General features: G+C 60.2%; 1 protein-coding gene across 11 annotated transcripts in view; it reads left to right on the forward strand.

Annotated features, from left to right (window-relative positions):
* The first annotated feature begins 475 nt into the window (after positions 1-475).
* The window catches only part of LOC102937381 (patatin-like phospholipase domain-containing protein 6), a 56,005-nt gene continuing 32,921 nt past the window's right edge, over positions 476-23,559 (forward strand). For 8 of the 11 annotated variants that reach the window (XM_037883831.1, XM_037883834.1, XM_037883833.1 and 5 more), the window contains exons 1-11: positions 591-680; positions 13,341-13,422; positions 14,205-14,273; positions 17,159-17,246; positions 17,771-17,853; positions 19,489-19,586; positions 20,045-20,185; positions 21,244-21,403; positions 21,760-21,840; positions 22,410-22,538; positions 22,630-22,710. In XM_037883831.1, coding sequence (XP_037739759.1) covers positions 13,384-13,422; positions 14,205-14,273; positions 17,159-17,246; positions 17,771-17,853; positions 19,489-19,586; positions 20,045-20,185; positions 21,244-21,403; positions 21,760-21,840; positions 22,410-22,538; positions 22,630-22,710 — 969 coding nt within the window. In that variant the 5' untranslated portion in view covers positions 591-680; positions 13,341-13,383. Of the gene's footprint in view, positions 681-12,444; positions 12,564-13,340; positions 13,423-14,204; positions 14,274-17,158; positions 17,247-17,770; positions 17,854-19,488; positions 19,587-20,044; positions 20,186-21,243; positions 21,404-21,759; positions 21,841-22,409; positions 22,539-22,629; positions 22,711-23,559 lie in introns of those variants that run through there. The other 3 variants (XM_043532965.1, XM_037883835.2, XM_037883832.2) reach the window with 3 other exon arrangements.

Here is a 23,559-nt window from a genome sequence, read left to right on the forward strand (position 1 = left end):
CCGCGCTAGGCAGGGGGTAGCATGGTGTGGCGTGGGCCCACCCACAAGGGGAAGAAGCATGGTGGCAGCGCAGAGCCCAGCAGGCCAGCGTCCGTCCGGCAGCTGCCGGTTTGTAAACAGTGCCCTTGTACGGGGCTGGGTGGAGGGGGGCCGTCCCTGCCGTGCCATGACCCACCTCCCATTGCTCCCGGCCAGCCCCTCGCTCTGAAGACGCTGCCCCATGTCCCCTGAGCCCCCATGGGGGCCCACAAATAGGTTCAGCACCAGGCCCACAAAGGGGTAACGTGGCTGCGTCCGGGGTGCAGGATCTGGGACAGCGGTTGGGTGCCGGCTATGGGGAGTTTGGGTGAGGGGTGCAGGCTCTGACCTGGGGCAGGGGGCTGGGCTACAGGAGGGGGTGTGGGCTCTGGGGGGGGTGTCTGTACAATATTTCATAGCATTAAGCCTCCTGGCTGTAGCAGGAACGTGGCCCCGCTCCCGCCGCTACCCACAGCAGCTTGATCCGCCAGAGGGCGGCAACGCGGGGCGGAGTGAGGGCAGAGAGAGAGGGCACCGGCGCCAGGGAAGGGTACTGCGCATGCTCCGTTCGGGCGCGCATGCTCCGTGCCCCCGAAGGCGGGCGCGGGGCGGGGGAGCGTTTGGTGTCGCACCGGGCTGCAGGCTGCGGCGGGGCCGCGGAGGTAGGGGCGGGGGCGGGGGCTGAGTGCGCGATCCCGAGGGAGCTGCTTCTGGGGCCCTCGGGGGGTGGCTGCACGCGCGGGCAGGGGGCAACCCCTGGGGTGGGAAAAGGGACCACGGGGGGCTGGCGGTGTGGACGGGGGAAGTGTGCGGGGCCGGTGAGTGGCCGTGCGGGAGGGGGCGTGTGTGGGGCCAGGGCGGGGTGGGTGTGTGCGGGGAGGGGGCGTGTGGGGGGCCAGGGCGGGGTGGGTGTGTGCGGGGAGGGGGCGTGTGTGGGGCCAGGGCGGGGTGGGTGTGTGCGGGGAGGGGCTGTGTGTGGGGCCAGGGCGGGGCGTGTGTGGGAGGGGCTGTGTGTGGGGCCAGGGCGGGGCGTGTGTGGGAGGGGCTGTGTGTGGGGCCAGGGCGGGGTGGGTGTGTGGGGGGGGAGGGGCTGCGTGTGGGGCCAGGGCGGGGTGGGTGTGGGAGGGGCTGTGTGTGGGGCCAAGGCGGGGTGGGTGTGGGGGGGGGAGGGCTGTGTGTGGGGCCAGGGCGGGGTGGGTGTGGGGGAGGGGCTGTGGTGTGGCTGGGCTGCGGTGGGTGTGTGGGGGGAGGGGCCGCGGTGGGTGTGTGCGGGGGGAGGGGCTGTGGTGGGCTCAGGGTGGGGTCGGTGAGTGGCCGTGCCGGAGGGCCTGTGGTGGGGCCAAGGCGAGGTGTGGGTGTGCGGGGAGGGGCTGTGGTGGGGCCGGGGCAGGGTGTGTGTGGGGGGGGGGAGGGGCTGTGGTGGGTATGTGGCTGGCAGCGCAGGCAGGCGCAGTGCGTAGGGTGGGTGTGTGAGCGGAGGGGCTGTGGGGGGACCAGGACGGGGTGTGTGTGTGTGGGGAGGGGCTGTGGTGGGGCCGGGGTGAGGTGGGTATGTGGCTGGCAGCGCAGGCGGGGGCAGTGTGTAGGGTGGGTGTCCAGGAGGAGGGGCTGTGGTGGGGTCAGGGCGGGATAGGTATGTGGTTGGCAGCACAGGCTGGGGCAGTGCGTGGGGTGAGTGTCTGGGCATGGGAGAAGGGCAGTTCATGGGGTGTGGTGCTAGGTATTGGGGTAGAGGGATGGTGTGCGGGAGTATGTTGTTGCCTAGGGGTGTTGTCGCAGATAGTGGGGGGTTGGTGGGGGTAGGTGTGTGGGGAGGATGTCGTACTGGTTAGCAATAAGGGTTGGAGGCAATGCGTGACTGGCAGGATGTGGGTGTAACTAGTTTGTTGGGGGTCAGTGTGGGAGGTATTACTACCTGACTGGCTAGCAGTGTGTCTAGTTGGAGGGCTTATTGGGCTGAGTAGTGTGTGTGCATGTGGGGGGTGATAAGCAGATGTTTTGTCTGGGTCCATAGGGCTGGGTCACTGGCTCTGGGTGGGAGGCCAGGGTGCCTGCTTGTGCAATGAGGCAGTGGCTTACTGGGAGAGCTGGTGTTTTGTGTTCCTGATGTCACTGGCTGGTTTGGGCGCAGTGAGGCTGGGTGTCTGGTGGTGGGCCCATTGATGGGGTTGGTTGGCAGCTAGTGTTTGTTGGGGCAGTGGCCTGGGACATTGGCAGTGGCTGGCTCGGAGCAGGCAGTAGTGATGAATAGTTTTGTTGGGGCAGTACTAGGGGGCAGCCAGGAGGGGATAGGTCGCCAGTTGTTGCTGCGTAGCTGCTGAGGCTACTTACAGGGGGTGGTGGGCTCTGCTTGGTTCTGGGGGAGCGAGTGCTAGGTGCTTCAGAGAGGCGCTGGGGGAGCGGGTGGCACTGGGCAGGTGGGGGAGGCACTGGGTGGGGCAGCTCAGGAATTGGGCTGTGGTGGAACTTGGTGTGGCTGGCACTGCACCTGCCTGGCACTGGCACAGCAGCAGGAGTCCAGGGGTCTCTGGCTCCCAGATGCCATTGGCTCAGCACATGGCATGTATAGAGCATGCGCTGCCACGCAGGATGGACCCATCTCGCTCTCTCCCTCATGACCCATCTTCCCTGGGCTGCTGCTCTTATTAGCCATGTAGCAGAATGCTCTCCAAGCCCCGCCTTGGGGCCTGCAAGCCCAGCTCAGTATGAGTGTCAGACAGCTCCAGGGCACTGATAAATCCCCCTCTGCAAGGATTCTTTCCTAGGCTCCGTGACCCACTCTCAACAGCGAGTAACTCATCATCTGCCTCCTGTTGAGTTCTGGCAGCAGGATAGGGGCCCTGCTAAGCTGGACACAGGCCAGAGAGTTGATTTCCAGGGGTGAGCACTTCTGTTCCCTCATCCTTGCACCAGTGCTCGCTGTCACAGGGCAGTGTGATTGACAGCTCCTCTCATCCCAGGAGGAGCCAGCTGGTACATGTAGAGGGTGAGGGAATCCATCCTTGAGTGAACATGGGGGCGGACTCATCATCAGCCCCACCGTGTCTGGGAGGGATGAGCTGTGTTGATCTGTGAGGCTGTTACTCTCCAAAGCGCCCCCCGGGCCTGTAGCTGGACACTGGCTCTGTGAGCTTGCAGGCAGCTGACATTGGTGCTGCCCTTCTAGCCCTTAGTGACACAGTGGGCCTGGCTAGTGGCTCTGAGAGTGAAGGAGTGGCCTGGCCAGTTGGAAACTGGTCCATGAGATCTCTGTGCTTCTCTGAGCCATGTGGCTACTGATCATCGTCAGCTCTCCAACATGCCAGCATGACCCCCGGTCTGAGTCCTGTAGGCCTAGGAGAGCGCCAAGCCCCTGCTGTGCCCAGTGATTCTACTACAGAGAATGACAACCCCCGGCCCTCTCAATGCAGCTCTCCCCTCTCCTTCCCAGGAGCTGACCCTTTAAGCACGCTTCCCTGGATTTGTATTAGGTATGTTTTGTAGATTGGGCTCTCTGTGCCTCAGTTTCACAAATGACTCTCCCAGAGTCACAGAGGGAGTTGGTGGCAGAGCTGAGCATGAAAACCTGGAGTCCTGGCCCCCTGCCCACCAGGCGATCGTGCTCCGCATCCCCCGGTGTCTCATCTGGTTTGACCTACATGGTTCCAATGAAGGCCTGGCTGTTCACCTGCCTTTGTAGGGGCAGTGTGCATGAAAGGCCAGGATTCCCTGAGCCTAGGAGGTGCAGCTGTTACCCTGAGTAATGGTGGGGCAGAAGGGGATTGAAGGCCAGAGCCTGAGAGGTGAGAGTCAAGGGGCTGCTCCCCTGTGTCCACTGCTAACTCTCCCCCTTGAGCGTGTTGCTTTGGGCCAGGTCTGGCAGAGCTGCAGCCAGTTCTGCACTCTGCAAGGGCTGGGCGAGCGACGGGTGTGTGATGCGATGAAAACCCTCATCTAAGCTGACAGTGCCCAGGAGACAGGCTCTGCAGCACCAACTGACTCCCGGGCGACCTCAGCTGAGTTGCTCCCCTCTGTCACATGGGGCCAGTCATCCCCCCAGGAGGGGCACTGGGGCTGAGTAGCTGGTTTGTGGTGGGCGTGGCGTCTCTGATGAAAGGCCAAGTATTAATAACAGGTGCCCACCATGCTGGCGAGCTGCCTGAGTGCCAGCGTCACAAGAGTGCTGCTGCCTAGCTCTGCTGTGGGTCCAGGGCCAGGAAACGTGCTAGGGAACGGGCACTCGTGCAGCCCGCGGAGCTAACCTAGGGGCGGCTGGGTGTGAGGAGCCCAGCTTGGCTGTGCCAGGCCCCCTGTGTCCTAGTGCATGGGCAGCAATGCGGATGCACTGACAGCCAGGTGAGAGCATAGCCTGGGTATTCGGGCTGCTGCTCACAGCTGGTGTGGACACGCTGCCTCCTTTGCTATGCGAGAGACATGCCTGGCACTTCCCAAGCCAGACGCCCTGCGGCAGCTCTCAGCAGGAGCGCTGCCTTTACACCCTGCTGCAGCTGCATTTCCTGCTCCTGCTGCTGCTGTAAGGGCAGATGCTGGTTCCTGATGGGGAGCATCTGGCAGTGCCTGTCCTGCTGGGGCCAGTCACCAGGGCAAAGTGTACTTGGCAACGAATTGAAAAGAGAAAATGGCAGAATGAATGCCAAGCCGGATACCAGTGCTTCTGGGAATGCCAGCCTGGGCCCCCAACTCCAGCTAAGGAGGGTGGCAGATCTCCTGCCTTCAGAAGCCTGTCTGTGGCCAACTCCCCCTTCTGTCTGAACAGCGGCATGCAATGCTGTCAGCCCCTCTGGGGGTGCAGTCAGCGTCCATCTCACAGTTGTCTTGTGGCTGATCTGCCCAGCGTGGGGGCTGCTTCATTGGGGTGTTGAGTTCCCTCCTTTGCCCTGGCACCAGCTCTCACTAAGGTTGTTGGCCTTCTGGAGCATCCTCCTTTGCATCTAGCTTGCAGCCGAAGGCACAAACCTTGTGCACAGGAGCAAGTTGACACCTCACTGCCTCCCACCGGGCATTGCCATCCTGTGCAGGGGTGAGGTCACTCCCTGAGCAGTTCTCCTCACAGGTCGCTGCTCCCCACTTGGAGTCTCTTTTTCGCATTGCCCTTCTCAGCTAATGTGTTGTGTGTGGACACAGCCCCTAATGTGAACAAAGACCTGGACCCTGCAGCTCCAGGCCAGGCCATGATTGAAGAGATGCCATCAGTGTGGGGCTCGCACCAGCTGCTGGGCAAGAGGGACCCTGGCTTTGATTCCACCTGGCAGTTCCTGTGGCCCTAGACAGCAGCAGGTTCAGGAGACTGGGTGTTCTGCACTTGTTAGACTCTGCACTGAGCTCTGGGAGCGGGCGGGGAGAGTGGGTGGGTGGGTGGGGAGGGGGCTATGTCTACACTGCAGTGAAACCCACAGCTGGCCTGGGTCAGCTGACTTGGGCTGAGGGGCTATAAAACTGCTGGCTGGGGGCCCTGTGCTCTGCTTCCCTGCAGAGAGGTGGGGGAAATCTCCTCCTCGGTTGCTAGGTGTGACTGCCCTGCTTTTGGGGCTCCCCTTGTGTTTTCAGATCCTCCACTGACCTGGGTCAGTTTCAACCAGTCCTTAATGACCCGTTCATTCAACTTCAGACAGCGTGACCCAACACCTCTTAAGAATGGCCATACAGGGTCGGACCAAAGGTCCATCCAGCCCGTATCCTGTCTTCCAGCAGTGCCGAGGTGCTGGAACTAGGAGTGCTGGGGGTGTGGCAGAACCCTCTTGCTTGAAGTGGTTTCCCTCATATAGTGCATTTAGTTTTGTTCAGTGGCTTTGAGCACCTCCACTATAAAAATGGTGCCAGTGCCCCTACAACAGTGGCCAGTGCCAGACACTTCAGAGAGAATGACCAGAAGAAGGCAATTTTGAGTGATCCCCATCATCCAGTCCCAGGTTCTGGCGTTCGGTGGTTTAGGGACACCCAGAGCGTGGGGTTGCATCCCTGACCATCTTGGCTAATAGTCATTGATGGACCTGTCCTCCAGGAACTTCTCTCATTCTTTTTGAACCCAGCTGTATTTCTGGCCTTCACAACATCCCCTGCCAATGAGTTCAACAACTTGTCTATGCACTGTGTGAAGAAGTACTTCCTTATGGTAGTTTTAACCCGCTGCCGATAAATTTCATTGGGTGACCCCCTGGTTCTTCTGACATGTGAAGAGAGAACGAACATTTCCTTCTTCATTCTTTTCACACCACTCGTGATTTTATAGACCTCCCGTCGTCTATTTTTCCAAGCTGAAAAGTCCCAGTCTTTTTAATCTCCCCTCCTACGGGAAGCTGTTCTACCCCCTTCATCATTTTTCTTGCCCTTCTCGGTACCCTTTCCAACTCTAATATACCTTTTTTGAGATGGGTCAATCATCTGTGCATAGTATACAACTTGTGGGCATACCATGGATTTATACAGAGACATTATGGCATCTTCTGTCTCATTATCTATCCCTTTCCTAATGGTTGCTAACATTCTGTTCGCTTTTTTGACTGCTGCTGCACACTGAGCAGATGCTTTCAGAGAGCTATCCACAGTGACCCCAGGATCTTTCTTGAGTAGTAACAGCTCATCATTGATATGATAAACCCCCCTCATTTTATATGTATCGTTGGGATTATGTTTTCCAATGAGCATTACTTTGCACTTACCAACATGGAATTTCATCTGCCATTTTGTTGCCCAGTCACCCAGTTGTCTGAGATTCCTTTGTAATTCTTCACGGTCTGCTTTGGACTTATCTGTCTTGACGTAAGTTTCTATCATTTGCACATTTTGCCACATCACCATTTACCCCCTTTTCCAGATCATTTATGAATATGTTGAACATCACTAGTCCCCAGTACAGATCCCTGGGGGACACCACTATTTACCTCTCTCCATTCTGAATATTGACCATTTATTCCTATCCTTTGTTTCTTGTCTTCTAGGTTACTGATCCATGAGAGGACTTTCCCTCTTATCCCGTGACTGCTTACTTTGCTTAGGACCCCCACCAAAGGCTCTTTGTCAAAGGCTTTCTGAAAGTCCAGGCACCTCATGTCTCCTGCTTTGCCCCATGGGCATTTTAACCCTTCTGGACCCATTGGGTAACAGTGTGAAGTACAGAGGGAAACTGAGGCAAGCATAGGATTAATTAAAAATATTACAGAAAATTCCCACTTTATTACGCTCTGGTAGGTTTTAAACCTGATGCTGCCCATGGAAATGTGTCCAACTGTCTCTCAGGCATGGGCCATGCCCCTTGTGTGCTCCTTTCTCCCCAATATCACACTTGTGACAGAGTGCTCCCAAGCAGGGCACAGCTGGGCACCTGGGAACAGAGCTGAGCCTCCCCTGAGCACAGCCAAGGTCACTGACTCTCAGGAGAACTGGTGGATTTGTTAAAGTCTCAGCTCCTGGAGTCATGTGAATTTGTGAGAATTCCAGCTTTAGCTTAGCCAATGAAGTCAGTGCCTAGCGCTCATGGCTGGGGAGCACAGTCCAGCAGCTCCATGGAGGGATGAATAAAGAACCCAAACTGATCAGTTTTGTAATCCCATGATTTTGGGGGCCTCACTTGTGAGCACTGAAGCTGGTAACGCTGCATAGATGGTGGGCTCTATGTGCTTATGAGCTCCAAAGTACGCTAGTAACAACCAGCACAGAGATGTCCTCTGAAGTAGCTGCCACTGTTAATGAGGGGAGCTGCAAGGCTTAGCTGAGCCACTGGGTGGGAAAGGGTGGGTTGGGGAGTGGGATGCTGGGTGGGGCAGGGCAGGCTGGAGAGAGTGAGGTGGCAAGTGGAGAAGACTGACTGATCGGGGGGGAGGGAAGGCTGGCTGAGGGTGGCAGGGAAGGCTTGTGGGGAAGGGGGTGGGGCGGTGGCAGCAGCAGGTGCTGGAAGGAGGGTGGCAGGCACTGGGTGGGAAGTTGAGGGGGTGTTGGTTGTGGGAAGGCTGGGTTGGGGGAAGCAGGTGCTGGGTGGGAAAAATTGGGGGGTTGGGACATGGGGGGCATGGGCGGTGGGCTAGGAGGGGCAAAGGCTAGGCTGGGATTGGCAGATGCTGGGCAGGGAAGGCTGGGCTGGTGGGGTGGGGAAGGCCACGGGCACTTTGCTTGGCCTTTCCACACAGCATCTGTCTGTCCAGCCCTGTTACCAGGGCGTGGCCTTGCTTGCTGATCAGTCTTCAGAGGCTGTTGCTGCAGTGCAAAGGCAATCAAGAGCTGGATTAACCTGACTGCTTCCGCCCCATGCCTCAGTGGGCACCCTGCATGAGAGCCGGCAGAGGGACCCTTGCGTCCTGAGCAAAGCTCCCTGCCAAGGGGTTCTCCCGGGCAGCCTTTCCTTCTGTGCCAGAGCTTTGGGGTGAGAGAGATGGCTGCCCTGGCAGGAATCTGGGTCCCATTGATCCAACACCCTTTGTCCCTTGGGTGGCTGTTAACAGCATCCCGGGCTCATCTGTGAGCCTGTGTGAGATAGAGGACGGCTGCTGTTCATTGATCCCTCACCCTCGTTATCTGTAGCCTCTCCCTGGCCGATAAGGGGGCTACAGGGTGAGGGCAGGGCAGGGCCTGGAGCCTGAGCTTTGGCAACCTGCCACCAACTGCCATGCCAGTGTTACGGTAACACCAGGACTCTGATTTGAACTCTGCTTCATGCTGTCACCTTGGGCCTGGAGCTTCGCCACCTGGTGTTCACCTGAAGGTAGTGGGTGGTTTTCTTTTAATGTTTGAGCCAAATCGGTGCAGCTGTTTGAGTCCCACAGGGTGGGTCTTTACACTGTGATGTGGAGAATGAACTCTGCGGGTGGGGCAAGGGCTCTGCCGCTGGGGCAGCGGGGGCCTGCTCTCCAGGCCAGTTCTCTAAAGTCAGCCTTTGTATCTTAAGAACATAAGAACGGCCACGCTGGGTCAGCCCAATGGTCCATCCAGCCCAGTATCCTGCCTTCTGGCAGTGGCTGGTGCCAGATGCTTCAGAGGGAATGAACAGAACAGAGCAATGACCGCGTGATCCATCCCGTCCTCCACGCCCAGCTTCTGGCAGTTAGAGGCTTAGGACACCCAGGGGTTGCCTCCCTGACCATCTTGGCTAATAGCCATTGGTGGGGCTATTCTCCAGGAACCCTTGGTGCTGCTTGTGCTCAGCGAGGCCTTGATTCTGCCTCCCTGAGCTCAGTGGGAGCTGTGTGGCTGATTCAAAGGGCACAGGGGCCAGCCCCAGTCCCCTTCTCATGCTCGCTGTGCTGCTCCTACCTGCAGGAGGCAGGTGGCTGATTGGAGGAAGCCAGCTGGAAACCTTGCTGATTGTAACACAGCAACTGCTGCAGCTTCCGGGGCTCGGCAAGTCCAGCTTCTCCCTGTGGTGAACTGCAGGAAGCAAACTGTGTGGTGGGAAGCGCTTGCTCTGTCGCTGGCTGGGGTGGAGCCCACCGGCATTGTGCGGCAGTTAGACGGTGGGGGCCTTGGCAGATGGAGCTGGCGACGTGCTGGCTGCGAGCGCTCATCCTAAACCAAGTCCAGGCAGAGCTAAATGAACGTAGCACCCGGGTTGCCGTATCTGTGCTCTGGAGATATTCCCATTACCCAGCGCTCCGTAGGATCTGACGTGGCAACGTTCATTGATGAGAGTCCAACCGAACCTGTAACCTTGGTGGCGAAGCTTGGGGGGGAGAGGGGGGGAATTGCTGAAAGGGGGTGGCATGTCCACAGGTCTCACAGGACTGGGGCAGGGTATTGAGCAGACTCTGTGGTTGGTACCATGCACCACCTCCCTGCGTTAGCCCTGCCCATGTGCTGCCCAGAAAGGGGGCTGGGTTGATAGAACCCGCAGGGCTCACCGCATGTCCATCGTTGAGGCATTTCCTGGGCTGCCGTTGGGACCAAACCACAAATGAGGGTGGGGATGAACCGGACAGTGAGCGGCCCGTGGAGGAGAGGCCTGAGGGAGAAATGGGGCCAGGATGCAAAGGTGCAGGGTCCAGGAGCTGCCAGAGGTGGCAGGCTGAGATGGGACCCCCAGAGCAGGGCCCGCAGCACAGGGGCATTGCCCAGCTTGCACAGGGGATGGGGAGCCCTGACATGGCAAGAGGGATGCAGAGATGCTGGCATGTCTGCAGCTCTGGGAGTGCGTTGCTCTCTGCCTTGCCCACAGCTGACCCCACCCAAGGAGCACAACTCCTGGGTGAGACCCTGGGGCCGTGGGGTGAAGGGTATGCCTGCAGCAGGAGCTACCAGCACATGACTGGTAAGGGTGGGCTGGCCGCGGGCAGTGCCTTGTGGGGTGAGGGGGTGGAAAGCTGGAGGAAGCCCCAGAGGCAAAGGGGTAACTGAGTGCAATTCCTGGAGAAATGCTCCCCAATTCTGAAGCCCAGACCCAGGGAGGGTGTGTAGTTGCGGGGGCGGGGGGAGGAATCCGAACTTGTTGAGACCTGGGACTGCTGGGTTGGACAAAGGAAGTGACTCTTTGGGTGGGGTGGTTTGATGGCAAGGGGGGTGCATGGGCTGTAGCCCCTCTGGGCAGGGAGTGGGGGTTGGGTCTCTGCAGGCACCCACTGTTCTGTCCTGGCTCTGCAGCTCTCGGTTGAACCTGGGGGCTGCTTTTATCGGGTTCCTGCTGACCCTTCCCCCTCCCATGCAGCCGCTGCACTTTGCGGGTCCGCTAGCGCTGGAGGCCAGTGCAGGGAGGAGGCCAGCTGGTAGCTCACTGTGTGGGGCCTCCTTCCTGCGCTCTGTGTTCAATGCTGGGGCTGGCAGAGAGCGGAGCAGGAGCGGGGAATGACAGCGCGGTGACGTCACCGCCGCTCTGCTGCATGGGCTGGGTGCAGCCCGGTCTAACCCGGGAGCAGCTCACAGGGGAAGCTTTCCAAGGCGTTGGCACTGCATCCCATCACAGAGCCTGGGACACAGGGAGACAGGTATTGTCCCCATGGCTGAGGGGTCTGCACTCTGCACAGTGCCCTGGCCTTGCAGCCCAGATCCCCAACCTGGGGCTGGCTGGCTGGCCCTGTGGCTGTGGTTCTGCTCATATTTCCCCTCCTCGAGCCCTAGAGGAAGTGCCTTGGGGCTGAACTTACTTGCACAATCTCCTGTGAGTGGAAGGGGGTGAGGGGTTCACAGGAGTCAGTTCCCACAACTTCAGTTACCCAGGTTGAAAACATGACCCACGCCTGGGCTCCTCCTCCCAAAGCTTGCACACCAACCAGCCCCTGCTCCTCAGCCCTGGCTGCCAGACACATTGTTGGGCACTGTCCTGATGCTTTCTTGCCTCTGCTGTGTCAATCCCTGGGATGGGGAAAGGGCTAAAATGGATTTCCCCAGTGGGCCTGAGTCCAAGCTCCTTTCTCACCCTGAATAATAGCTGGCCTGAGCACATGCATCCAGCATTGGAGCCAGGTTATTCCTGGGTGAACGGCCCTCCCTAGGGGACCGGTGCTGGCCCTGGCCCTCCAACAGACTCTCCCATGTGTTCCCTGGCCGGCCAGGGCTCTGTTGGCATCCCCTTCCCCTGAGACCACAGAGCTCTGCCTTGGCCGGCGAAGGTTAAGCTGCTCCTGTTATTGCCGCTTTGCCTGCCCTGCCCGTGTGTCCAAGCTGCAGCAAGCGAGTTCCTGGTGAGGTCCTGGTGTGCAGTGAGAATGTCCTGCTGGAGCCATTTCAGCCCAGGGTCTGCGCCCGCACGGGGTGCTGGGGCAGGGCAGCGTTGGCAGGAGAGGTTGCAGGGGCAGCACTGGCTATTGCTGCTCTGATGGCAGCCAACACAGCATGGGGGAGAAAGTTACTAACAAGGGATTGGGGGGTGGGGGTGGGGTTGTCCCTATTGGAGGGAATGAGTGAGTCTGTCTTATCACCCCCTCCTCTGTTGGGGCTGGCACCCCTCTTGGACATCCTTCCTCATCTGCCCCAGGCAGCACACGGCCTGGGTGGCCTTAACTGGCCTCTCCCTGCATACGATCTATCTCGGGGTGGCCACCCTGTGGGTCCGGAGCCACGTGCGGCTCTTCAGAGGTTAATATGCGGCTCGTTGTATAGACACCAACTCCAGGGCTGGAGCTACTGGCGCCAACTTTCCAGTGTGCTACAGGGTGCTCACTGCTCAACTCCGGGCTCTGTCCCAGCCCCCAGCCCCACTCCACTCCTTCCCCCAAGGCCCCCGCCCCTTCCCCGGAGTCTGCTGCGCCCTTGCTCCCCCTCCCCCGCGAGCCTTCTGCACACCACAGAACAGCGGATCGCGGCGGGCGGGAGGCACAGGGATGGAGAGCTAGGCGCTGATCGGCGGTGCTGCTGGCGGCTGGGAGACATCGGGGCGGGGGGGGGAGCTGACGGGGGGCTGCTGACGTGTTACTGTGGCTCTTTGGCAAGGCACATTGGTAAATTCTGGCTCCGTCTCAGGCTGGTCACCCCGGGTCTATCTGCACAGCAGCTAGGAGGTTGCTCCCTAGCCAGGTGGAGAGAGGCACAGTTTTACGCAAGCTGGCACACGAACAATAGCAGTGTGGCCCCAGTGTGCGGGTGGCCGCCAGAGTACAATCCCGCTCACCCCCAGGGAACGTACTCAGGTGAGAGTCAACAGTCTGCCGTGGCCGTGCTGCTATTGGAAGCAGGCTAACTCCTGTGTCCCCGTCTGCCCATGCTGGGAGGCAGCCCCTGCGCCTCAGTACAGGCCTGACCCCCAGTGCCCAGCCCTGTCCTGAGCTGGAAATTGCCCACTTCCACAGTGCGAACTGGGACTCTCTCCTCCACACCCGACACTCTGCACGGCTGGCAGGGGCTTGGGGTCTGAGTCATGGTGCCTGTGTTCTTGGGCAAAGCATCTCCGGTCTGTGTCTGGTGATAGACAAGGAGGTGACTTGGAGGGCAGGTGCAGAGGGCCCATCTGCCCTGGAATGGGGCAGGGACACCCCTGGCTCAGGAGGTGAGTGGGCAGGGTCTGGACTCTGCCTGGGACCTTTCTCCTTGGCAGATGTCAAGCAGCAACACTCCTGCTCCAAACAGTGGGACTAGCACTGGTGGGGAGCCCCACAGGACCAGCTGCTCCCCAGGTGTCTGCAGTTCAGGTCAAGGGCAGTAGGGTGAGGATCAGTGAGGGAAGGGCCAGCCCCATGTTGCCCTGTGACCTGTGCTCCCAGCCAGGAACCAGCAGGAGGTAACAGGCTGTCTGGGAGGGTGCTGTCTTGGGGAGGTGGGGTGGCGGGAATGGGACCCTCTGTGAGGGAGGGAAACTATTGGGAGGGTGAGTAAGGAGGTCTGTGGTTCTGGGGGGTCATGGGAGCTGTGCATGGTGGACCCTGGCTTCCCGCAAAGGGCACAGCATAAACTTCTCTGCTTATTCTCAGGCACCTTGCTGGGACGGGCCTGGGACCAGGGCCGGCAGCAGCCATGGGGCAGAGTGAGTCCGAGCCCCAGGATGAGCAGGAGGTAGGTGCTGTCTGGTTCCTTGCTGGGGCCCCTGGCAGTTTGTCCTCTGTAGCCTGGCAGTCACTGGAGCGAGCGAGTTCCCAGCCTCTCAACCCATCGTGCTACCCGGGCCACCCACGTTCAGAGAGCTCCCCCTTCTGGTGCTGTCCACTGGCTGGACAAGGACCTGAAGAGACCCTCCCCACCAGCACCATTTCCTGGGGGCTGGCGACACTTTCCTAGTGCAGGACACCTTGGCTGGCATCCCAGTCAGAGTACTCCTCAGGACGCCCACTTGCCCCAGCAGGGTGCCCGTCCCCTCTGACTTGGGAATGTTAAATCCAGCATCCAGGTCACATTCCAGCTCCAAGGATCCCCCATCTCCCATGGGAACCTTCTTCCCAGATGTGGTCCTGGGTTTGGCAGAAACTTCTCCAGAGCCCAGCGGCCCTCTGGGATGTGTCTGGGTAGGTGTGGCCTGCTGGGGCCTGCCCAGGACACAGTGTCCCAGGATTGCTGGAGTCTTGCCCTCCACTTCAATGTCCTTTCTACTTCTGCACTGATATGTGCACCTTGAACAGCTGTCAGCCTCACTCCAGTGGTGGCTGCATTTCAGTGGTGGGCCAGTGGTCCCTGCACACACTGCACACTCAGCAAAGCGTGTTGGGATGGAAGGTGCTATAGACAGACCCTTATGCCCAGATGTTGGGTGGAGCAGCCATATGGCTGGGCCCATGGGCTTTGATGGCAGCATCAGCCTGCCTCCTGGCGCTGAGGCTCTGTCTGCATCTCTCTCCACACAGGACGCAGCGCTCACAGCCATGCTGCCCAACCTTAAGCTCTTTGTGGAAGATCAGCTCCAGACCAGCATGGTGAGGAGGGGCGGCTGCGGGGTTATGCCTGGGAGGTGGGCCCAGGTGTGGTGTCTCCTGGAGGGATTGTGTTCCTGGGGGATATGGAGCAGTGTAGTGGTCCCTCCCGTGGACAGTGGAAGTGCTGGCCCGCTGCCATAGCCCATGGTCCCCAGCCCAAGGCAGCACAGCTCCTGGTGGGATGGGAGGCTCTGGTACTTGCCCAGGAATGCGCTGGCACCTTTGGGGCTCAGCCATCCCTGGGCAAGTCTTGGCTGGTGGGTGGAGGGGTTGATGGGGTCAGACACTGTCCTTGGACTGGGGGAGGGGCTGGGAAAGAATTTCCCCCTGGTTTGAGCTGTGGGGAGCCTGCTGGCTTCCAGTTCCTCTAGTGCTGTGTGTGGCTGCCCTGCCCAGCCCACATTAGTCCCTCTGACAGCAGGGGTGAGGTATGTGGCAGGCGGGAGTAGTTATTAGCCGAAGGGCAGGCTGGGAGGGGTTCTCCCTACTCTTCCCAAGACCTGGCCAGGGGCAGCCTTGCTGATGGAGCAGCCAACCCAGCTACTGTACAGCCCGGGCACCCTGCAGTGCAGCCTCCCTCCCTGTGGTGTGGCCCATGCGGTCGCAGCCTGTGCAGGTCAGGTGCTTGGCTTGTGGTGCTGCACTATGTGCTGGGACCGGTTGTTCCTGATTCACAGGGTCTGGGGTCTGAGCCGCGCCCTTTGCAGAGCATCCTGGGGTGAGCCCCGTAATGCATCAGATCCCAGGGGTCACACTGTCTCCGCAGGGCAAGCCACACAGCCTCAGCACCTCTGAGCCTGGGCCTCTGGGCTCCAGCGTCCCCTGCTGCTAACAGTGAGCTCATGTTTGGGGACATTTTCCCTGTCAGGGATTGCTGCATAAGCTAGTACCTGCAGTGACACTGTGCGGCCTTTCCAGAGCGGGGGTAGTTACTAATCACCTGCAATATGGTGTTGAGGACCCTTAGGTTAGCATGAGACAGGTGAGCATGGGACAGTTTGTCTTGTTGGGAGCCAGGGCTGTGCCACGTCCTGATCCTTTGAGCTCCATTCTCGTGGTCTCCCCATTTGGAGTCTCTGCTCCCAGAAGCACCCTGCAGCCATCTGTTCCCCTGCCCTCCCTTGGTCTCCAGCCAGGCTGCATGCCCACACCCAGCCTGCCTCGGCTTAACTGTGAACGGCCCAGTCCTTGGGGCTCTGTTGTCTCTTTGGGATCCTCCACCACAGGGGCAGGTGTGACAAAATGGGAATTTTTTGTAATATTTTTGAATCCCGCTTGCCTCAGTTTCCCCTATATTTTGCATGGCTACCCAGTGGGGGAAAAGGCTTGTTTGCTCTCAGGGCAGACTGAGAGACATGAGCGGGAGGGGTGTGTTTGTGTCCTCACTGTCTGAGCGGACTGAAGTGGTCATTAGACAGGACTGGCTGAGGCCGACCCATATCTGTGGAAAACCCCGGTCACCAGGACTTGGACAACTGGCAACCAGTGCCCCACCGCCTCTGAGCAGAGACCCTGGCTTGAGACCAAAGGACTGGGTGGCGGGAGGTGGGGGGAAAGGAGTGCTCTCTGGAAGAGGCTGGGAGCTCTCACTGCTTGGCCCAAGGAAGGGAGTCAGAGACAGCTGGCATGGCATTGCTCTGGGCTGGCGGGAACTGCCTGTGCTTTAAGGCTTATGGTGACCCGAGCACTTCCCATGCTGGGTTCCAGCTGCCGAATCAACCCGCCTGGGTGAGTGTCTCTGGTGCAATGGTCCCTGCGGAGTGGACTCTGCCAGGAATCTCTCCGTTGGACTCACTGAGCAGAGCTTGGGGTGAAGCCGGAGTGCTGCCGGCACCGCAGCAGTTCGGCCTCAGGAGGCGGTGAGGCTCTGTGGCCTGCCCTGGAGGAACCTTGGCAGCAGAGGTGACACTTGGGGGTATCATGCCATACGCCCTGTGGGCTGCAGCACGGCCTCCCAGTCACTCACTGTGCCTTCTTCAGTGCCATGCAGGGCCGCTTCCCAGCTCAGAGCCAGCTCCTGCCCGCCCCCCGCCCACCCTCCTCTGCCAGCCCCACCTTTGGCCACAGGCTCCCGGTCCTGCCTGGCCTTTGGCCGCGGGATCCAGCTCCCCATGCTCTATTCCTGGCTCCGGGATGGACTCTGTGAGGTTGGACACTGGTGTTGGTGCAGCCCCGGCGCACACACATGCCCACACAGCTGCAGGAGGTTAAATGCCAAGGCTTCCCCCTCTCTCTGGTGGGGGATCCCCGCTTCACTCCCAGCGGGGCGCTGTGGCTTGCGATGTGCTTGGAGCCCCTCAGGGCTACACTGCTGGAGCAGGGCAAGCTGCTTGAGGGAGACACGCCCTGGGAGCCAGCCTCGGAGACCATCCCCGCTGCCCTGAGCCCTCCCGGATTTCTGCCGGGCAGAGGCAACGCCTTTCTGTAGCTCGGGCCGGGGCACAAATTAAAGGTTCTGGTGTGAACCCTGGTAGAAATCGGGGAGGGGGGGAGCACATGACTGCACGTCCCCCCCCTCCCCGGGGGTCTCCATATCGAAGGGGTTCCTCCAAGAGATTGGTCCAAAGCTGGGGGCCTAGCACTGATCCTGTGGCTCCCTGACAGTGGGATCGGTTCAGTTCATGTGAATGCCGGTCTCCAGGCAGGTGGCTTCTTGAGTCAGACACTTTGTGCCTTCCCTTTCCCACTCACTGCATAGCAGGACAAAGCCCACAGGGAAACTGAGGCACACACTGCTCATAAAAATATTGCCTGAATTTCCACGTGCACAAAAGTGCTCCAGAGGGTGAGGGCGACTCTCGCCTGCCCTGTTCAGGCCCCCAGAGCATGGCTGGTGCTGCCTTGGACCCACCTGCGGCCTGTCTGGAACATGCCTCTTCCCATAGGTGCTGGGTGTCATGATTGGCGTTGGTATTTCCATGTTGCTCATCGCCACCTTGATCCTGGTGCTGGTCCGTAGGCTGCGCCACAAGAGTAAGTGCCCATCCCTGCAGGGAGCAAATCTGATCCCTTTCGCAGCCATGGCTCTGGCACGCTGCCGCCCATCAGGCCATCTTGGGCTTAGTGTCTGCATGCCTGTATAGGCAGTGAGACCGTAATAGCTAGAGCAGGGGGCTGGCAACCAGGACTCCTGGGTTCTCTCCTACTGACTCACTGCCTGGGCAAGTCCCTTCACGGTCTTGTGCTTCAGTTTCCCAACATACAAAGGGATTGTGAGCAGTATCCAGGGACTGGTTGGGAAGGGCATAAAGCTCTTGGGGGTTCTTTGCAGGCAGCCCGGCTTCCTGGGGCTGGCGTGGGGAGGGGTAGGTCAGGCACCACTCTGCCATCTGTACCCCCAAGGCCTCTGCACCCTTTCCTGGGCTGGGAGGTGGGTTTCAATGGGGAGTGCAAGCAGGGAGTCAGATTGGTGGGGAAGGGGGCAGGCTCCAACCCTTGCTGGGGTGGGGCCCTGGGTTTCCTGCACTGGTAACCCTTCATGTCTCCCTCTCTCTCAGAGGTTCAGGCTCAGGAGACGCCCAAGTATCGATTCCGCAAGCGGGACAAAGTGCTGTTCTACGGGCGCAAGATCATGCGCAAGGTATGGGGCTGGGGCAGAGCACCATGCGCTGGCCAGGCTGGGGAGTCAGTGGGTGCTGGCAGTGAAAGTTGTGGTAGGAACCATTCCTTTCCCTGTCCCTTTGTCTGCCTCAGGCCAGCGCTGTGTGTCTGGGGACACGTCTACACTGCAATGAAAAACCCACCACTGCGAGGCTGGGCCCGGGCCAATTGACTTGGGCTCACAGGGCTAAAAATCACAGTGTTGGCATTTGGGCCAGCGCTAGGGCCTGGGCTCTGAAACCCCACGAGTGGGGAGGGCCCCAGAGCATAGACTCCAGCCCGAAACATCTACACTGCAATTTTTAGTGCCGCAGCTTCAGTCAGCTGACCTGGGTCAGCTGGGGTTGGGCCATAGGTCTTTTCTTGCAGTGTAGACATAGGCTCTCCCCCCAGCTCAGCTCTCCCCCCAGCCACCTGGTTTTGTTCTCCGGACCCAGCCATGCTGTGCTCACCTTGCCTCTGAACCAGGTGTCTGTCTCCGGGCACTGAGGGTCTGCTGCTCAGATATGTTGATTCCAGCCCAGAAAGTCCTAGCAACTCTGTCTCAGATCCCTGGCCAGCTCTCCCATGGCCTAGGGAGAGAATGAATTCTTTCCCCCAGCGGGTAGTGGTGTCAGGGTGCTAGGTGCAGAATGGTGCAGACAGCTCACGAACACCTTCCAGAGCTTTGTCACACTAAGTAACAGCAGTGGGGTTAGCAGACAGGGCAGGGCATTGGCTGTCTGCCCAGGCAGCCAGGAGCTGGGTCCTGCCTGGAGGGAGGGACAGCTCACCATGCGAGGCCCCCAGGAACCTGCCCCAAGGGGACAGTCTGGCTGGTGACAGGGACCTATCCAGGCCCATGCTCCAAAGGTGGGGGGAGTGTTTTCAAAGCACTAACATCCCCAGCCTCTGCCAGCCCCTCTTCTCCCTGCTCCCCGCACCTACTTGGCCCTGCCTGAGGGCAAAGGTGGGGCAGCACTGGCCGAGATGTGGAGCGGGGGGTGTTCATGGATCAGTTTGGGATGCAGGGGCGGGTCTCCTGGTGCTGGTTGTCTCTGCAGGAAGCAGTGAGGGTGAGCTGGGACAGAGCTGGGGGCGGGGAGTGAACTCCAGCTGGGAGCAGTGGCAGGAGATGGGCTCCTGCTGGGGGCATGCTGCAGCCCAGCTGGGTCATGTTGCCAGGAAGTGGGGCACAGCAACAGATAGCTCTGCCAGAGCCTGGGCCTGGGGAGGGTCCTGTGGGATCACTAATCCCAGATATGTGAGCAGGACCCCGTCCCTACCACTGGGAGTCCTGTCCAGCAGCCCCCCACTAAGCTGCTTGCTGAGCGGGTCGGGGCGAGGCAGCAGGGCCCTGGGCTTTCCCAAGGCCTCTGTCCCAGACCCATCATCTGACTGCCTCTCAGGATTCAGGGTGCAGGGAACCAGGCACCAGGAGCTGGGAGGACTGGCACTGGGGCGGGGTGACCTGCAGGAGAAGGCCAGTTCCCTGAGGACTCCCCTACTGTGTCTCCTGCCTGGCTCGCTGGCAGCATGTGGCTGACTGAGTGCCAAATCTCCTTGCCCAGACCGCTGGCTCCAGCGGGCGCTGTTTGTGGGAGTGGCTGGTGGCTTACCTGGGCTGTCTCTACAGGTGTCCCAGTCCACCTCCTCCCTTGTGGACACAACCATCTCCAGCACCTCCCGGCCCCGCATGAAGAAGAAGCTCAAGATGTTGAACATTGCCAAAAAGTAAGTGGGTTCGCTCGCCCTCCATGGTGTGAGACAACTGGGGCTGGCCCAGCCCTGCCAGGAGGGGTAGTGGAGGCACCCATGGTCCCAGCCCTGCTGCGGGAGTGGGTAGTATGTCTCCTCCTCCCCGCCCCAGCCATTAGCACTAACTCTGACCTCTCCTTGCTCTGCAAAGCAGCTGCACCCCATCCTGGACACCAGCCTCGAGAACCCGCCCCCAGAGCAGTTGACTGGCACCGGACCAGCCTGTGGCACGGTGCTGCTCAGCTCCCTGGGTGGGGACCTTGGGCCTCAGGCCCCTCACATGAGTGAGTGCCATGGCTGAGGAACAAGTCCTGCCTCCTTGATGCATGATGCAGATTCTTTCCTGCCCTGGGTGTGTGTGGGGGAATCTGCCCCTGCAGGCAACTCTCTGGTTGGCCCCATCTAGCCCCTCTCCTGTCTGTCCCTGTGCCCAGGATCCTGCGCATCAAGAAGGAGCTGCCCATCCTGCAGATGAAGGAGCCGCCGCCTTCAGTGCTGGAAGCGGATCTGACTGAGTTTGACGTGGCCAACTCCCACTTGCCGTCCGAGGTGCTGTACATGCTGAAGAACGTCCGGTGAGTGCCCCCATGCACCGGGGCCCCGAGCCCAGACTCAGCTGCAACCACGTTTCCCCCTCCCTGCAAGCAAGCTTGAGCTAGGATGGGCACCTCTGAGGTTCGAAATCCAGGAGAGCTGGGATGATCCTGAGCCCATGACCTGGCCAGCTGGCTGTGTGTAATGGAGCACTCTGTCCAACTGATTTCCCGCATGGTCCTGGGAAAACCGGGACAGGTGGCCTGGACACAGTGTGAGCCTGTCAGATCATAGTCCAGTGGGTCTCAACCTTTCTTCATTTGCGGATTCCTCTGGAAATTTTGAATGGAGGTTCGGACTCCTTGGGAAATCTGTCTGTACATACAGCTGAATTCTATTCAATCTGTTTTTAACCTGTCCTTTGTGGACCCTTTAGGCATAGTGTGTGGACCCCAGGGGTCTGCGGACCACAGATTGAGAACCACTGGCCTAAGCTGTGCAGGCTCTAGCCCAGGCAGACCATATGTGGGAGAGTTGCCAAGAATGCTCTGGAGCAGCAGGAATGGTGGCCCTGGTTCTCCAGTAGGGAGCACTCTTCTCTCTTGGCTGATACAAATCTAGTGCTCCCCAGGGTAGGCAGCTGGAGGCATCCTCTGTCGGGTGAGAGCAAATGCCCTTGTGGGCTCGTGGTGGGACCCAGCACAGCGTTAGTCCTGGCTGAGTCCCAGCAGTGTTGCTGTGGGGCTATTGCATCAGACAGACTCTTCCCCAGAAGTGGCTGTGTTTGGAGTCAGGGAGAGATCTCTGTCCCTAGGGGTGACAGCTTGTGGGCACTGGGATCCTGGAGCAGGGTAGTGTCATTGGAGGCTTGACCATCTGGGGCAGCTTCCACTCCCCCATGCATTGAGATGGGGGGCGGGGGGATGACTGACAGAGCCCGCCTAGCCAGCTGGGCTCTGAGCGGGTGCTCTGGCCCATGTGATGCAGAAGCTTGGGCTGGGCCCAAGGGCCCCTCATGACATGAGCCCCAAGTCCCTGCCATGAGTTGCTGAAGGCTTTGCTCCCCCTTTTGCCCACCATGACCCGCCCTTCCTTGCAGGGTGCTGGGCCATTTTGAGAAGCCGCTCTTCCTGGAGCTCTGTAAGCACATGATCTTCCAGCAGTTCCAACAGGGCGAGTACGTCTTCCGGCCCGGCCAGCCCGACACCAGCATCTACGTGGTGCAGGATGGCAAGCTGGAGCTCTTCCTGACCCAGCAGGTGAGGGGGGCATGTCCCAGCCCACCCTGCCGTGTCCATCTGCCGGAGGCACCTGTCTCCTCAGCAGCCACCAGCAACCCCTCCTGCCCCAAGCCAGCTGGGGAGGCTGGTTGTGGCCCCAGTGCTCTGCAGCCCTTGGCTGGGTAGTCCCCTGGACCTGGGACACAATGGCTGAGGCCAGCTGCCTTCGGGATCACTGTGGCTGTAGGCATGGAGGCTCCCCTGGGGCTGCTTCCCTTCCAGGGAGGGGCTCATGGAGCAGGCCTCCACAGAATCTGGTGCCAAGCGAGTTTTGGTGGCAGGGATGACGAGGGTGGGTGATGGGGTCCCCTAAGGAGGGTGTTGCTGTGTTGCAGGACGGGAAGGAGACCCTGGTGAAGGAGGTGTTCCCCGGGGACAGCGTGCACAGCCTGCTCAGCATTCTTGATGTCATCACGGTACCAGCCCTTTCCCTCCACCTCCTGTTGGCCAGTGGCCCCCATCCCATCCATCCCACTCCCCTGCCCCTCTGGTGCTGGAGTGAACAGTTCAGCTCACTGAGTGATTGGCAGCCATGGGCTCCCCCCAGTTCTGCTCATGCCCCTCAATTCCAACCCGCAACCCCCTGGTCTCTTAACCCTGGGTCCCTAACGAAAGGCTAAATTCGGGTAGGCCCTGTGGGATGTGTGTGCTGACCCCCCCGTGATGGGTTTGCAGCCTGGGTCCCAGGTGGTGACATGCCACCATCACCCTGCCCCGTGCTTGCCACCTTGCCCCACACGAAGTCTAGAGGAGATTAACCGTTCCTCCACAGGGCCTGGGTCTCGGCCTTGGCTGGCTGCTGGACTCGGGTGAATGTGTCTGTAGGCTGCTCTCTGGACTTTTTGGCCTGAAGCCATGGGGTAGCCCCCCAGATCCCAGGCTGTCCTTGCCAGTGCCCCCCACTGGAAGGCTGCTCTCCCCGAAGGAGGAGGCCGGGGCACCCAGCCTTGGTGCAGGGACCCATGGGCACGTGTTTCTCACACAGGGGCACCAGCGGCCGTACCGGACAGTGTCTGCGCGGGCGGGCGAGGACTCCACAGTGCTGCGGCTGCCAGTCGAGGCCTTCTCTGCAGTCTTTGAGAAGTACCCCGAGAGCCTGGTGCGGGTGGTGCAGGTGAGTGCGGCCTCAGCCCCCGTCCCACGTGCTGACACCGTCCGCTCCTCCGCATTGTGCCCCACGTTCAGACTCTCCCCTTCCCTTCCAGATCATCATGGTGCGTCTGCAGCGGGTCACCTTTCTAGCCCTGCACAACTACCTGGGACTGACCAATGAACTCTTCAGCCATGTGAGTGATGGGCCCTGCCCTAGAGCTCCTCCCATGAGAGTGGTGGGTCCTGCTCCCTGCACCAGAACCTTCGTCCTTCCCATCCCCGGTTCCTCCTGCCCATGGCAGTTTGGGCCAGACTTGGGCCAGTGTCCAAACCCTGGTCCCACTAGTGGGGCTGGAGGCCGGCACCCGGCTGGGTAGAGGACAGAAAGAGCTAGAACCTCCCGAGCAAAGTCCCTGTGTCTGCAAGGGGGGGATCCCGGTGCAGCAGGGATGGAGCAGGGCTTGGCAGGGTGCCCCCTGCTGGCAGCAAGTCACAGCGAGAGGCCTTAACACCTGGCCTGGCGGCTCTGGTGAGGTGGAGAATCCTGCGCCCAAGCAGCCCCTCCCCCTGGTACAGGCCTGCTCTGCCCCCAGACTTGGCTGCTGGAGCAGCGTTCCCTGCCTTGCTGGGTGCAGCATCTGGCTCAGGGTGGAGCCAAGGCCTCTGGGAACAGCCAGGTCCGTCCTCTGATGCCTGAGGAACCAGCCCAGCGTTCAGATGGGTCACTGGGCTGGCGCTGTGACCCCCCGCGCCCCAGCTGCCAGGGAGTCAGCAGCCCGAGAGCAAGCTTTGCGGGGCTGTCATGTGGAGGCAGCACTTGGTGCTCTGGGCTCTGCGCTCTCCTTGTCTACACTGACACATCTGGCCCTCCCAAGTTAGGCAGCTCCGTGGACACGGGTCTCCCCCAGACAAGCCACGCGGCTGCTGGCGTGGAGCATGTTCCCTCCTGGGCCATCAGCCAAGTGAGGGGCAGCCAAGCCGTCCCTGTGCCCCTCCCCGTCCCTGTCCTGCCCACTCTGCCTCAGCTCTGCTCTGGGGTGGGG

This window comes from Chelonia mydas, chromosome 20 (genome assembly GCF_015237465.2).
Source record: "Chelonia mydas isolate rCheMyd1 chromosome 20, rCheMyd1.pri.v2, whole genome shotgun sequence".
NCBI lineage: Eukaryota > Metazoa > Chordata > Testudines > Cheloniidae > Chelonia > Chelonia mydas.